Source organism: Tupaia chinensis, unplaced genomic scaffold (assembly GCF_000334495.1).
Source record: "Tupaia chinensis unplaced genomic scaffold, TupChi_1.0 Scaffold000065_2, whole genome shotgun sequence".
NCBI classification, from domain to species: Eukaryota; Metazoa; Chordata; class Mammalia; order Scandentia; family Tupaiidae; genus Tupaia; species Tupaia belangeri.
The window spans coordinates 12,054-28,467 of NW_006159524.1; the positions used below are offsets into that span (position 1 = coordinate 12,054).

Consider the following 16,414-nt stretch of genomic DNA (forward strand, 5'->3'; position numbering starts at 1 on the left):
TTTTTATTGGAGAGGTTTTTGCTATAGGGTGCATGTGCTCGCCAGAAAGACAGAAGAGAGACAGAGACAGACAGAAAGTGAGAAATCATCCCCCCGGGGAGATGGCCACGCCGCAATCCCTTCTCCTCCTTTCTCCTCTTGGGATCTTAGGCACGCATGCACATGTGCCCAGCGTGAGTTTAAGCTGCCAGGTCCAGGTCTCGAACCGTGGTTGACTACATGGGAGTCCAGTAACATAGCCATTACGCTAAATGCTGGCCCCTGTATTAATTTCAATCAATAGTTTCAAATCCATTTCTTCCATTTTTTTGTTTTTAAGAGAGATTTTTGCTATAGGGTACATGTGCTTGCTAGAGAGATAGAAAGCAAGAAATCAGCCCCGGGAGATGGGCACACCACAATCCCTTCTCCTCCCTTCTCCTCCCAGGATTTTGGGCACACATGCACATGCGCCTGGCATGAGTTTCAAGTTGCTGGGTCCAGGACTAGAACTATGGTCAGCCATGTGGAAGTCCAGCGACATAACCATCACATCATCCACTGGTCCCTCTTCTGTCTTTTTAATAAACCTGCTATTTAGGAGTAAATATCATCTAAATGATGGATAAAGATTGCTAATTTATCAGACTACTAAAGAGAAATGGACCACTGAATGAACCCAATTTTTCAATGACTCAACAACCATCCTGTAATAGATTCAGAATCTAGTTTATTGCCTTGCTGTGGCCAAGATGCTTTTAGATTTCTCTCATTCAGTTTCTTCATCTGCAAAACAGAGCGTGTAATTTCTATTGTAAAGCATCCTGAGGATTAAATCAATAAGGAAATGTGTCTGAACGTGTCAAGGACCAGCACTTACCCCACAGCTGTTGAATCTACGCACAAAGTGTGTGCTGCTGCTAAGGACATGTGGGTCTGTGTAAGCTTTGAGGCAGTGTGCACTGTGATCTGCTCAGTTAAAAACTCCACCACAGGGGCAGGTGGCATGTGGTTAAGGTACTGGAATCCCACATGGCCAAATGTGGTTCGAGTCCCGGATCTGGTGGCTTGAAACCCATGCCAAGCATGTGTGCATGTGCATGTCCTAAATCCCAGGAGGAGAGTGAAGGAGGTGGGATTGTGGCACAGCCATTCCCCCAAGGGGATGATTTCTCACCTTCTCTCTCTCTGGCAGTAAGCACCTGTACCCTGCAGCAAAAACCTACCAACCAACCAACCAAACTGCCAGAACTACCACCTCGAGCACCTCTTCCCACTGCTCTTCTGCCAGTACATCCATCATTTCTCTCTTCCTGTCTGACTACTTCTCTATGCTGCCTTTTCTCTTCCCACAGTGTAATCCCCTATAAGGCCCACTACATGGCACTTCATTCTTGAGATTTACTAAATTCCTCTTCCCGAGGGTCAGTCCCACATTACTATTGTTTGCTAGATAAAGTCAGCAACAACAGCTCAAGGTTATTTGCCCCCATACCCCAACTTTAGAAATAATTCCCCATTTTTATTTCCTTATTTGCCAGTGGTTCTACCATTTTCCATTCCATCATAGTGAATATAATAGTGTTCTTTCCTTCTGTATCACATCAATCATCAAATTCTACGACTTTACTCTGAAACATCTTCATTCTATGAAACATCTCCTAATTCAATTCCTTTTATTTCCACTGGTAACAGTTATCCCAACAGTCTTGGGTCAGGTACCGTTGCATTACCATATATTAACTTCCTTTTTAAAATTTTTTACAAGAGTTTTTTGCCCTAGGGTGTGTACACTCACTGGAGAACAGAGATAAAGACAGTGATACGCAAATTGAGAAATCGTCATGGGGGGGGGTGGGATGGCAATGTCGTAACCCCTTCTCTTCCATCTCCTCCTAGGATCTTAGGCACGCACACACAGGTGCCCAGCATGATTCTGAAGTCATGTCTGTGACTTGAACCGTGGTCGGCCATGTGGGAGTCCTGCAACGCAACCGCTATGCCATCTGCTGGCCCTATCATATTAACTTCTAAGTAGTCATTTCTTCCCCGTACATACAGGCTCAAGAATCTGCAGTACTCACTCAGCACCTACAAGATAAGATGTGCTTTTTGTCCAAGACATGTGGCAATCTAATTCCTGTTTCTCTACCAACTGTCACCGCCTGCTTCTCAGACCCCCTTCAGTCAGGTCTGCCTGATCTACTGCTTAATCAATTTCCCTGTAAGCATGTTTCTTTCCCTCTTACTATCTATTGCTTGACCATCTTTCAAAGCCCAGTGTAAGTCTCATCTTTGCTATAGTGCCTTTCCTTAATTCCCTGAATTTATGATGCTGTTATCCTTTTGTAGAAAACTCAGGATAAGTCAAAAGTAAGTAGGATTTTAACTTACATCTCGCAAAAGGGTATGTATGGGTCAGACCATACTTGAGATACTATCAAGTTTCAGTGATATTCTTTTTTTTAGAGGTTTTTGATTAGGGCTCATGGGCTTGCCAAAGAGAGAGACAGACACAGTGAGAGGTAAAGTGAGAAATCACCCCTTATGGGGGCGATGAGGGGAGTCAGGTGTTGCAATCCCTTTTCCTCCATTCTCCCTCTAGGATCTTGAGCATACAATGTCCCCAGCACGATTTTGAAGGCAATGGATCCGGGACTCAAATGGCAGTAGGCCATGTGGGAAGCCAGTGATATAACCGCTATGCCATCTGCTGGTCCTAAGTTTTAATAATATTCTAAGAGGAGGGTAACAATGATACTAAAGAGTTAAAATAGATAAAATTGAAAAGACTGAAGAATGTTTGATCTGGAGAAGAGAAGATTATAGGTGACTTCACAGATGCTTCACTTGTTATGTGTGAAAATTAGACATATGAGGTATATGTGCAGAGCTGCATGTATCTGAATAGGTCTACTGACCTGTAGCATAGTCGCTTGGGAAAATGAGAAAAACCTGTTTTAGAGGGTAGACTTTTTTTTCGTTCTTTCGTTTTTTTGAGGGTAGACAGTTTTGGAAAGAAGACTTTAACTCAGTTTAACAGAGACATTTTAAAAAAGTTATTAAAAAAAGAAACAGGTCCCATAGCATAGTGGTTAAATGTGTGCTTGGGCAGTGGGATCCCACATGGTTGGCTTAAAGTTGAAATCCTGGCTCCAGCAGCTTGAAAAACATGCTGGGTATGAGAGCATGCATGGCCAAAATCCTGATGGGAAGGAGAATCAGAGGAGAGGACTGCAGCCTGACTACACCCCACCAGGGAGTGGTTTCTCTCTCCCACTCCCTCTCTTTCTGGCAAGTTCATGTACCTATTGACAAGAAAAAAAAAAAGCTATTAAAAAAAAAAAAAAGAAATGGGCTGCCTTGTAAGGCAATATGTCTTTTTTTTAAAAAATAAGTATTTTATTTAACTTTATTTATTTGTTTTAACTTGATGAGAGAGAGAGAGAGAGAGCAAGCAAGCAAGCCACCAGATTCAGGACTAGATCTGCAGTCTGCCATATGGGAGTCCAGTGCCCTTAACCACCACACCATCTGCTGGCTCTGGTTACGTGCCTTCTTAATAAAAGTTTTTCAGGAAATCTCAAATCTTTCTTTTGCAACGTTATCTCTAATCAATTGCCATTTTTTGGTGGACTATGAATATATAGAATATTTGACATTTGGTCCATCTTCTTTTACACTTTCTGGGGACCAGCAGATGTTGTAGTGGTTATGTTGCTGCATTCCCATGTAGTCAACTGCATGCGGTTCAAGCTCTGGACCCAGTGGCTTAAAACTCATGCCAGGCGTGTGTGCGTGCATGCCCCAAATCCCAAGAGAACAGATGAGAAGGAACTGAGGCGTGGCCATCCCCCTGGGGGGTGATCTCTTGCTTTCTGTCTCTCCAGCAAATGCATGTGCTCTATGGCAAAAAGCTCTCTAACAAACAGTTGCTGTCCTAGACCTTCTTATATCATTCCACCTTTCAAATGACAGAGCTCACTCCTTTCGATTCCCACTTGATCTCTGATGCCACGTGCATTTGCTTTCTATTTCTCGGATAATCTCTTCTTCCATCTGCATTCTAAATGTTGGTCTAACCCCAAGCCTGGCTGCCTTCTCTCAGTTAGAGCCCGTTTCCAGGTGCTATCACCTGGTCACACTTCCTCCAACTCTAAGCCTTTGATTACTGCTTGTATGCCAATAGTTACTAAATCTCATTCAACTACCAATAATAGTGTATCTCTACCTGTAAATTTCAACATTCTTCAGGAGAGTCCTTCCCATAACTCCATATTGTTGTATTGCACCATCACCAATTTAAATGTTCAGATCAGAACCGTGGGAATCCATAGATTATCTTCTCCTTCATTCTTCAACCGTAGCATAAAGAAACACTCATCCTTACTACTCAGAATGTATTCTCTATTTTTTATTTAATCCTACTTCTTGGGGAAAAATGCTAATCACAACCAACTGAATTAAGTTTTTTATAAGGTTTTTGCTATAGGGCATATTGTGCTTGCCAGAGAGAGACACAGAGAGAAAAATGAGAAATCACTCCCTTAGGTGAGATGGCCATGTCGCAATCCCTTTTCCTCCCTTCTCCTCCTGGGACTTTGGGCATACATGCATATGTGCCTGTCATGATTTTCAAGCCACCAGGTCCAGAGCTTGAATTGTGGTCAGCCGTGTGGAAATCCAGTGCTTTAATCACTACTGGCCCCCCAAATGGATTAATTTAACAACATTAAAAACAGGTCATGATCTGTAGTTTGAAAAACACTATATACATAAAAACCCAGGGAACCAGCAGTTAGTGTAATGGCTATGTTGCTGGACTCCCACATAGTCGACCGGGGTTCGCGTCCCGGACCCGGTGGCTTAAAACTCACGCTGGGCGCGTGTGCGTGCGTGCCCAAGATCCCGAGAGCAGAATGGAGGAGAAGGGATTGCGGCAGCGTGACCATCCCCCCCTGGGGGGTGATTTCTCGTTTTCTGTCTCTATGTCTCTTTCTGTCTGTCTGGCGAGCACACGTGCCCTATAGCGAAAAAAATCTCTCCCAAAACAAAAACAAAAACAAAAACAAAACCCATATATAATTAACTTCCTATTCTGACAGTGATTAGCAAAGCTTTTCACAGATACAAGTATCTTCATCTTTATTCTTTTTTTTTTTTTGGAGAGGTTTTTGCTATAGGGTGTGTGCGCTTGCCAGAAAGACAGAGAGAGACAGAAAGTGAGAAGTCACCCTCCGGGGGGATGGCCACGCTGCAATCCCTTCTCCTCTAGTCTCCTCCCAGGATCTTGGGCATGCATGCACATGCGCCCGACGTGAGTTTAAGCCACTGGGTCCGGGACTCGAACCGTGGTCAGCTACATAGGAGTACAATGACATAGCCATTACGCTAACTGCTGGTCCCTTCATCTTTATTCTTTTTTAAAGTTTTTGCTGTAGGGTGCTTATACTTGTTTAAGAGAGAAAGAGTGAAAGGAAAAGTGAGAAATCACCCGCTGGGTGGATGGCCACATTGAAATCCCTTATCTTCCATTCTCTTCTTGGGATTTTGGGCATGCATGCACATGTACCCAGTATGAGTTTTCAAGCCACAGGATCCGGGAGTCTAACCACTCAGTTGGGCATATGGGACCCAGCTGCCTTAACCTCCATGCCACCTGCTGACGGTAAGCATCTTTATATGCACCTAGTAACTGTCTCCCTCTTTTGGACTTATTTCTAAAAGAAGACATTTTTAAAAGTACATTTATGATCTTATAACACCAGACTATAAGAAAGGGTCATGTCAAAAGATTTAGGAGTCAACCTGAAAACATTCTAAGTGGCTAAAGATGGAATAATGTTGGCATCAATAAACAAAATAAATGCAACACACTGAGTTACATCAACTATGTTTCAATATCTGAGTTCACAAAGATACCTAAAAAACACACCTAATTGGTTATGATTAGAGGGTGAAATAAGTCATACTTTGTAAACTAGTAAATAAAGAGAAATAATTGAATATCTCTTGCCTTCACTATATAAACTCTATCATGGGGTAACACATGGGTAATCCATTCTTTTCTGAATATTCTAGCTCTTAAATGGCAAAGGAATGACAGAATTATCAAGTAGAGCTAGGTGCTAATCTTCTTCCTTTTTAAAAAATTAGCAGGTGGTGGGGGGGTGGAGGGGAAGGGCACATGTACCCTCCAGAGAGACAGAGAAGAAAGCACACCTCCCCTCCCCCACCAAGTGTGGTCATGCTGCAATTCCTTTTCCTTCACCTCATTGAGATTTTGGGCACACATGTCAGCATGGTTTTTAAGCAGCCAGGGCTGGGATGTGAACCACCACTGGCCATGTGCGATCAGCTCCCTTAACCCCTGGGACCAGTCCTAAGGGGTATTTTCTATCTATAGATTGAAAGAGACGTAACACATCAACTAATTGCAAGGTATGGCTCTCATTTGGACCTTGACTCAAAAAACTAACCTATAAAGAAAAAAATAATCACTGACATTTATGAAATGATTAGATTAGAGAAAGGACAAATGAACAGTTGATGATACTCAGAAATTATTTTGGTACGATAATGATACAGTGTTTATGTTTTTTAAAACAACATCTTTTAGGAATGTATTGTCAGGAGAGTAAGAAGGGAATGGACAAAATATAATTGATTTTGGGTTGATAACTGTTAAAACTGGATGATAAATACATGTGAACTCATATATTCTATTTTTAAAAAGTCAGTGATAATACAAAATATTTAAATAATATGGAAAAAACATGATTACACAAGAAGGCTTAGAAAAGTAGAATTAAAGTAAAATTTTATTTTGGTGCAAAACTTTAAATCAGATGGGTAGTTTTTTCATAACACACATTTTTCATAATCTCATGCACATAAACTGGGTTTTCTTTTTTTAAAGCAAAATCATGCAATAGAAGTCATCTTAGAAAGTTGCAAAAATATATTTTTCTTTTGAAATTTCTTCCATGTGAGTCTCTGAAATTTCATTTAGAATATATGTCATATGCAATTTTTCTCAGTCTTGTTCTAAAACATTTCACGTTTTAAACCTAATAACCCAAAGGCACCAAGTAATCTTGATATTTATTTAGTGAATGACAAATAAATGGAACTATTTTCTTTGGTGTTAATTTTAAGAAAATTGTGTTCAGCTCAGACATCTTTATTATTTCGCTTTCCTTCTATTGTTTTAACCTTCCATAGCTAAAAATGGCAGGTACATATGGAGGAGAGCTCCTTCCATCCTAGCAGGCTCTAAAGAAAGGGTTCTGACACACACATTAAAGAGGTGAAAGACTATGTGCCCTGTGTGTCTGTGTGCGCGCTCGTGTGACTGCCAGAATGAAACACTTCCCTAGTTGTCAGTTTTAAAGAAGACACTTTTGAACTTTTCTTTGCCTAATGGAGTCCATTAAAGATCTCTTGCTCAAGGTTTCTTCAGTGTGTTAGGAACATATAGTCCATTTGTAAATTTTTCACTTTCTTGAATGCTCAACTTTGTTCCTTCACATCTTTATTCCTATTTTAATCTCATTCAGTTTTTAAATGCTAATCCATTTGTTAGAAAAGTCACTGGAATATTCCCAAATTGACAATCCTTCATGAGGAGAATTGTTACATCTTACAACTCCTGTCACATATCAGAATCTCCTTGGAAGCTGTTGAACACTCAGATCCCTACGCAGAATCAGAATGCCCAGAGGAGGGCACAGAGCATGGGATGGAGATGTGAATTTCAAATTCCCTAGATAACTGATGAGACAGTTTATGAGTTAGCATTTGAGAACTGGTAACTGAAAATAATTTTCTTTACTCTGAAATAAATGAGTACACGATAACACTAAACATCTATAACAAATTTAGATGAAAAAAATTAATGTTAACATAAAGCCTTAAAAAAATAATTAATGTCTTACCCTTGAGGCTCTTGGACGGTCTTGTTTTCTACTTTTTGTTCACATTCTTTTATCATGGAACTTAAAATAACCTGATTGAAAAAAAACTACTTTAGTGAAATACAATTTACACAGTGAAAATCCATAAAGTTTTCATTTTTTAATATTCCCATAAGTTACTGTTAATTACAAAGTTACAGTTAAAGGAATTCATAGATTTCTATATAAGGTATAAAAACAGCTTTACATGGGAACCAGCAGTTAGCGTAATGGCTATGTCGCTGGACTCCAACATAGTCGACCGCGGTTCGCGGCCCAGACCCAGTGACTTAAAACTCACGCTGGGCGCGTGTGTGTGCGTGCCCAACATCCTGAGAGGAGAATGGAGGAGAAGGGATTATGGCGTGACCATCCCCTCTGGGGGGTGATTTCTCGCTTTCTGTCTCTCTGTCTCTCTCCATCTGTCTGGCGAGCGCACACGCCCTATAGCGAAAAAACCTCTCCAAAACAAAACAAAACAAAACAGCTTTACACACATTCTTTCTCAGTAATAGCTGCTCTTTTCCACACCTTTCTGCTTTCTCCTGGATACAAAAAAGCAAGATGCTCTATTTTAATGTCTAGAAGTGAGACTCGGTGTAGTGATGTGGTTACTAAATATAACCTGGGATACAATGGTATCTGAGTTAAAGAGGTCTTATTATTATTATTATTTTTAATTTTGCTGCGGCGTGTGTGCACTAGCCAGAGACAGACAGACAAAAAGCAAGAGAAAGAGGACAGAGAGAGGAAAAGTGAGAATTCACCCCGGGGAGGATGCCCCCTCCCAGTCGCTTTTCCTACATTTTCCTCTTGGGATTTTGGGCACGTACACACAAATGCCTGGCATGTTTTTCAAGCTGCTGGGTCCAGGACTTGAACTACAAAGTTGGCCATGTGGGACCCAGCTGCTTTAACCACCATGCTACTGGCTGACATTCTTGTAGGGAGACTGGGTGAAGGAAAGGATATAGAGATTTAAGCTGCTGCTGTGAATACCAGCAACCATGTGAGAAACAGAAGGGCCATACTGAATATTCTTGGGCCATATTTGGGCATGGGGGTCACTAAATAAGTATTAACTTTCTATGTACTATATGTCCAGTACTCTTAGACACCAAACATAGAGCAAATACAAAAGACGGTATTTCCTCCCTGGCGGGGGAGCTCATATCTAGTAAGGGAGGTAGTCAACAAACACACGAAAAGTAGGTACATTATATAGTATAACAGAAGGTAAAAGGAACTTTTAAAAAAGCATTGGATAAGATCAAGGGTATCAGGAAGGCCAAGGTGGAAAATGTTATGACATACACAGAGGGGCTTGGGGTAGGCGTCATGGAAAAGATGATGTTTAAATAAAAACTTGAAGTACATAAAGGAGCAAGTGCTTTGGGCTCCGGGCCAAGGCAAAGTAGGCTTACCAAGTTCTACGCAAGAAAGCCAGTGGGTGGGTAGAGTTAGCAAGGAGCACCGGGGAGAAGATGTCTAAAATGTAATGGAGGAGGGGGCTAGATTCCAGTCCTGGCTGCCAGCTTCTTGAGGTCAAAAAGGGGAAGAATGTCTCATCATAAACTATTTTCCACTTAATTTCCCTCTTTTCAGTATATCACCTCACTCCTGTTCTCAACTATAGCTGATATCCCAAGTCTAAAAAGTAAAGCTCTAGTCTTCCATAAAGGCTGGAAAGGTAATTTGGGAGTTTCTTTTTTTTTATTTTTTGAAGTTTTTGCTACAGGGCATGTGCGTTCGCCAGAAAGACAGAGAGACTGCTGCAATCCCTTCTCCATTTTCCTTTCAGGATCTTGGGCATCCATGCACACACACCCGGCTGAGTCTAAGCCACCGGGTCTGGGACTCAAACTGCGGTTGCCTACATGGGAGTCCAGTGACATAGCCATTATGCCAACTGCTGGTCCTGAGAGTTTTATTCTTTTAAAGTCTTTAAATCTATTTTCGGTCTCATCCTAGCCTAATGGTGGTAGGGTATTTTACAGTGAAATAAAGCTTACTTCTTGTTTGTTCTAGCTTGCAGATTTCAATTTAGCTTTCATTTTGAATGCAAAAATTCTCAGTAGAATGCTAACAAATGGAATACGGCTACATATAAAAGGAATTATATACCATAATCAAGGAGGATAACCCTGGGAATACAAGGATGGTTTAACATCCAAAAAATCCAGTACATTGTCTCAATAAAATAAAAAAAATAATGAAAGAATCATCTAATTAATGTAAAAGTAACTAACAGAATGGGCAAATTAAGTAAGTAGCCAACAATAACAATTCAATAGAAAATTTCCAACAGCTCCAAATTAAACAAACCCTATGGGTCGATAAAAAATAATTAAAATAAGAATCTAATATGAATAGAATGATAACAAAGATACAATATAGCAAATGCATGGGATATAGATAAAGCAGTACTGAAAATCTTAGTTTTTTTTTAATAACTTTTCTTTTAAGACAGATTTTTGTATTAGGATGTGTGTGTGCTCGCCAGAGAGACAGCGAGAGACAGAGAGACAGAAAGAGAGAAATCACTCCCCAGGGGGGGATGGCCATGCTGCAATCCTTTCTCTTCCACTCTCCTCTTAAGATTTTGGGCATGCATGCATATGCACCCAGTATGAGTTTTAACCCATTGGGTCTGGGACCTGAATCACAGTCAACTACATGGGAGTCCAGTGATATAACCATTATACACCAACTGCTGGTTCCGAAAACCTTAAATTTTTATAGCAGAAAAGTTTAAAAAATTTAAGTTTCCTCCTCAAACAGCTGGAAAAATTGATAAGGAAAATCAAACCTAAAGAAAGTCAAGGGAACTAAAGATAAAAATAGAAATCAAGGAAATAGAATAAAAGCAATAGAGAAAATCAAGACAGCCAAGAGTGTAATACATTCATGTTCTGCATGATGATATAGTATCTCATATAAGACAATGATCCCATAAAGGGCATGTGGGCTATATCACACAGTCTAACCATGTAGTAGGCTACAGTACGTAGGTTTGTGTAGGTACTTTCCATGATGTTCACACAATGACAAAACTTGCCTAATGATACATTACTCAGAATGTATCCGTCATTAAGCAACACATATCTATATCTGAAAAGATGAATGAAACTGATTAATCCCTACCAAAATTCATTTTAAAAAGAAAGTACAAGGCATATTTAAAATATCAGAAATTGGGCCAGCAGGTGGAATGGAGGTTAAAGTGGCTGGGTCCCACATAGCTGACTGAGTGGTTTGAGTACCAAACCTGGTGGCTTAAAAATCACACTGGGTACAGGTGCATGTGCATGCATGTCCAAAATCCCAAGAGGAGAATGAAGGATAAGGGATTGTGGCATGACCATCTCTTCTGGGGGTGATTTCTCACTTTATCCCACCCCCCCACCAGTGAGTGCACATATACTATAGCAAAAACTAAAAACAAAAAAATAGTGATAAAAGAGAGACAATAGTACAGTTACTACAGTAAGACAAAGGGGAAAAAGGAAGTAAAAGAATTAGAAAGAACATGTTATCCATTTGCAGATAACTTTTCTACATATAAAAAACAAACAAAACTCAGACATTTTATTATTAGAATTAATAAAGTTTGTCAAGTTTGCTACATAGAAGATGAATAACAAAAATTATATGTAGTTTTTCTTAATTAGTAAGAAGGGGTTAAAAATATATGTAATCTTAAAAAAGATACCACTATACCTTTATAGAAATAAGGTATCACTTTTGGATATAATTTAAAAATGTTACTGAATGACATCAAAGGGAATCTAAACAAGTATAAGATACAGCTTATTCCATACAGGAAGACTCAAAATCATAATGTTTTCCAGATTAATTTATAATCATTCAATTTCAGTTAGAATCTGAGTACATCTTTCCTGGAACCTGACAATATAATGCTAAAATTTACATGAAAAGCTAAGGATCACAAACATCAAAACAAATCTAAATAAAGACAAGGGCTGGACTTGCCCTAGTGGATTTTAGGACTTTTTAAACAAGGCAACTGATAAATACAACATATCTTTGTTAGTTCTAATAACCAATACAAAATGTTCACCAGTAAGGGACATATAATATGCATGGAAAATTTGTATATGATAGAGGAGGCACTGCCGATCAGAGTAGGTAAGATGAAATTGTCAATAAAACCCAATTCTTGATGAATAAAGAATATTATAATGGGGTTGGCACTGCGGCCTAGTGGCTAATGGAGCCAGTTCCCACATGATTGATAGCAATTTGAATCTTAGCCCTGGTGGCAGGAAAAACACACCAGGCACATGTGTACACGTGCACAAAATCCCAACAGGATCAAGAATTGGAGGACTGCAGTATGATCATCCTCACTGGAGGGTGACTGCTTTCTCTTTCTCTCTCTGCTTCTTTCTGGTGAGAATCAAAACAAAAAAGAAAGAATATTATTGTGAAAAGTTGGCCCCATGGCCTAATGGTTAAGGGAGCCAGATCCCATGAGACAAACCGTGGTTCAAGTCATAGCTCTGTTGGTTTGAGAATCTTGCTGGGGCTGTGTGCCCCAAATCCTGACAGGATGAAGAAATGGGAGTAGAGACTATAATGTGACTATGCCCCGTGGTGGGGGTATGGGGATTCTCCCTTTCCCTCCCTCTTTGTCTCTCATTTTGGTAAGTGCATGTGCCCTTCAGCCAAAAAAAAAAAAAAAAAGAATGTTATGGTAAAAAGTCAACTTAAAAAATTTTATAAGTATAGGATGGCTTTTGGAAATGATCAGTTTAACTATTAAACAAAACTAAGAATCAGTGTTCAGAGATGCCTAAATATGAAAAGACATATCACAAATTATAAAATGATATTTACAAAACAGAAAACTGACAAATATTTTCACATTCCAGATATATAAAAAACTTCTAAGAAATAATAAGAAAAAAGACAACCTAAATTAAAAATAGACAAAAACTCTTAAATGAATTCTGTTGACAAAGATATGAAGTAAAAGGGTATATTTCCATTTTGTACAATTTAATATTAGTAGGCAAAAGTGAAATTACATAAACTATTAATAACCTATTAATTCTACACTTAATTATATCTTAGAGATAAATCTTTAAACATGTGCATCAGAAGATGAATATTATTCATCATCACAAAATACTGGAAATAACACACATGTTAACAGTAAGGACAATAGATAGTTGTGTCCTCATCACAGAAAGAAATACTATATAGTAATAACAAAAATGAATTATGTCTACACTTAATAGGAATGAATCTTACAAACAAATTGGGTGAAAAAAGCAAATCATAGGAACAAATACAGGAGATTCCATATATACAAGATACAGTTTAAAAGGAATATGTAAAACTAAATAATATGTTATTCAGTAAATATGTAGGAAAACCATAATAAAAACCAAAGTAAGATAAATAAAATTCTAGGCAAGGGTTAAATTTACCAGATCACAAGAGAGGAACATGACTAGGGAGAGGCACCTATGCAGTCTTTAAGATATGAGTAAATTTCTATTTCCTAAGCTGGCTAGCACTTATGTGGATACTGGTTTAACTACTCTCTCTCTCTTTTTCTTTTTTTGGAGAGGTTTTTGCTATAGAGCATGTGCGCTTGCCAGAAAGATAGAGAGAGACAGAGAGACAGAAAGTGAGAAATCATCCCCCCCGGGGGGATTGCCACGCCGCAATCCCTTTTCCTCCATTCTCCTCTCAGGATCTTGGGTACACACGCACACGTGCCCGGCGTAAGTTTTTAAGCCGCCAGGTCCGGGACTTGAACCTCAGTCGACTACATGGGAGTCCAGCGACATAGCCATTATACTAACTGTTGGTCAAAAAAAATTGTGCACTCGCTGAGAGAGACAGAGAGAGAGTGAGATGGACTCGATACCACAATCCTCCAGCCTCTATAGGTTTTTTATTTTTTTTGAGAGAGATTTTCACTGTAGGGCGCGTGCGTTCGCCAGACAGACAGAGAGAGACAGAGAGACAGAAAGCGAGAAATCACCCCCCAGGGGGATGGCCACGCCGCAATCCCTTCTCCTCCATTCTCCTCTCGGGATCTTGGGCACGCACACACACGCGCCCGGCGTGAGTTTTAAGCCACCGGGTCCGGGACACGAACCGCGGTCGACTACGTGGGAATCCAGCGACATAGCCATTACGCTAACTGCTGGTTCCCAGCCTCTATAGGTTTTTGCCACACGGTGGGCGCCACCACACCCTATACTTTAAATAACACTTTAATAGTCTTACATGTCAATTTGGAGGGGAAATAGTACCCAGTTAGCTAACCTAACAGTAATCCAGGTGTAGCTATGAAGGTATAGTGTAGATGAGACTAACAATGCAAATAAAGGGACTTTAACTAAAGATTACCCTTGATAATGAGGGTAGGGTTCATTCATTCAGCCGAAGGTCTTAAGAGCAAAAAGCAAGGTTTCCCAGAGAAGAAATTTTCCTTAAATCCTGTCTGAGTTTTCATCCTGCCAGCCTGCCCTACATATTCCAGTCTTGAGACTGCAACCTAATTCCTGTCAGAGCTTCCAGCCTCTCTGGTCTAACATATTTTGGACTTGCCAGCCACCACAATTACATGAGTCAATTCCTTAAAATACATCTCTTGATATATACTATTAGTTTTGTTTCTCTGGAGAACTCTGACTGGTAAAAACACATATGTGACACACACTTTGAGTATACATCCTAAACTACATTATGAAGTGGTGTTCTTTTGCCAGAGGGAGGGAGACCCAAAGGCATGGCAGCAAAAGAGGGTGGTACGTGGCAGAAATGGTGCACTAGTTTGGCAGGGCTGAAGCACACTGTGTGATAGGTGTAGAGGTGGAGGAAGGGGAACACAAGGAGAGAGGGAGGGAAGGGGAGAGAGGAAAAGAGAGAGTAAGAAAGAGAGAAAGGACATGAACAGATTTATACTCTAGAAAAAGTACTTCGGCTACAGTGAGAATCAAAGAGTAAGATTGGAGAAAAATCCAGATACTCTACAATGGTCTCAATAAGATATGACCGAAGATGGAACAGCAGAGTGGAGCAAGTATTAAGTGAAGGCAGCAGGGCAGATCGCCTAGGCAGTGTTAAAGGAACTGGATCCCACATGCCCAATCAAGGTTCTGTCCTGACCCAGCAACTTGAAAAATATGCTAGGAGCATGTGTGCATGCCCACAATCTTGATAGGATGGAGAACTGGGGAAGGGAATGTGCCAAGCCCATGCCCCATGAGGGTGTATTTTTACCCTTCCTCTGTCTCTCTCTGGCAAGTGTACATGTTCCCCTGGCAATTAAAAAATAAATAAATAAAAAAGAGGAGGAAGATTAAAAGACAGTATGAAATTAAAAATTGGAGGGACCAGCAGTTAGCGTAATGGCTATGTCGCTGGACTCCCACATAGTCGACTGCAGTTCGCATCCCGGACCCGGTGGCTTAAAACTCACGCCAGGCGCGTGTGTGTGCGTGGCTAAGATCCCGAGAGGAGAATGGAGGAGACGGGATTGCGGCGTGGCCATCCCCCCTTGGGGGTGATTTCTCGCTTTCTGTCTCTCTGTCTCTGTCTGTCTGGAGAGCGCACGTGCCCTATAGGGAAAAACCTCTCAAAAAAAAAGGACATACTGTTGACTGTCAAGTATTTGACTTGGGAGTAGCCAAAGTGGGGAAAGAAGTGAGAGGCTGGTGATTTGGTTTGGGGAGCTGGCCATGTTCACTTCAATGTAACACCTGTGGGACATGCAGGTGGAATGTATAGAGGCAATAAAAGTGGAAATTTTGTGGCTTCTAGCACAGCGTCAGGCAGAAGATCTGGGAGACATTAACATGTAGTACTTGTAACTTAGATGAGTGTGGATGAACTTGTTCGTGGAGAACAATTCTGCCAGTGAGAAAGGAAACATTTAAAGGGAAGTAAGGAAGAAGAACAGCTTGGGAAAAACTACCAGAGAAGAAGGAAAATAGGAGGAATAAAGTTGGAGTCCTGGGTCAGCCAGTGTTGTAATTGAGGAGGCTGGATCTCACATGGCTCACCTTGTGGTGTGCAGCTTGAAAATACGCTAGGTGTGTGTGAGCGCCCAAAATCCTGAAAGGAGGGAGAAATGAAAAGAGAAAGGATTGCAGCGTGACCATTCCCTGTGTGTGTGTGTGTGTGTGTGTGTGTGGAGGGGGGGGCGCGGGGCTCTTTCTCATTTCTCTCTCTCCAGTTAGTGCAAGTGCTCTCTGGGAAAATTAAAAAAAAAAAAAGAAAAGAAAAAGGAGTACCAAGAGCCAAAGAGTTTTGCTCTTTCTAAAAATGCTGCAGAGAGCCCTGGAGTTACGAAATCCAAAAAGTCAAGAGTGGTGGGAACCAGCAGTTAGCATAATGGCTATGTCACTGGACTCCCCCGTAGTCGATCGCGGTTCACGTCCCGAACCCGGTGGCTTAAAACTCACGCCGGGCGCGTGTGCGTGCGTGCCCAAGAT

The 16,414-nt window shown here is 40.6% G+C and overlaps 1 protein-coding gene across 3 annotated transcripts in view; it reads right to left on the minus strand.

Moving 5' to 3' along the window:
- RELCH (RAB11 binding and LisH domain, coiled-coil and HEAT repeat containing) overlaps positions 1-16,414 on the minus strand; it is a 143,892-nt gene that overhangs the window by 2,463 nt on the left and 125,015 nt on the right. For all 3 annotated transcript variants that reach the window (XM_027766257.1, XM_027766252.1, XM_027766255.1), the window contains one exon: positions 7,917-7,987. In XM_027766257.1, the coding sequence (XP_027622058.1) occupies positions 7,917-7,987 (71 nt within the window). The remainder of the gene's footprint in view (positions 1-7,916; positions 7,988-16,414) is intronic.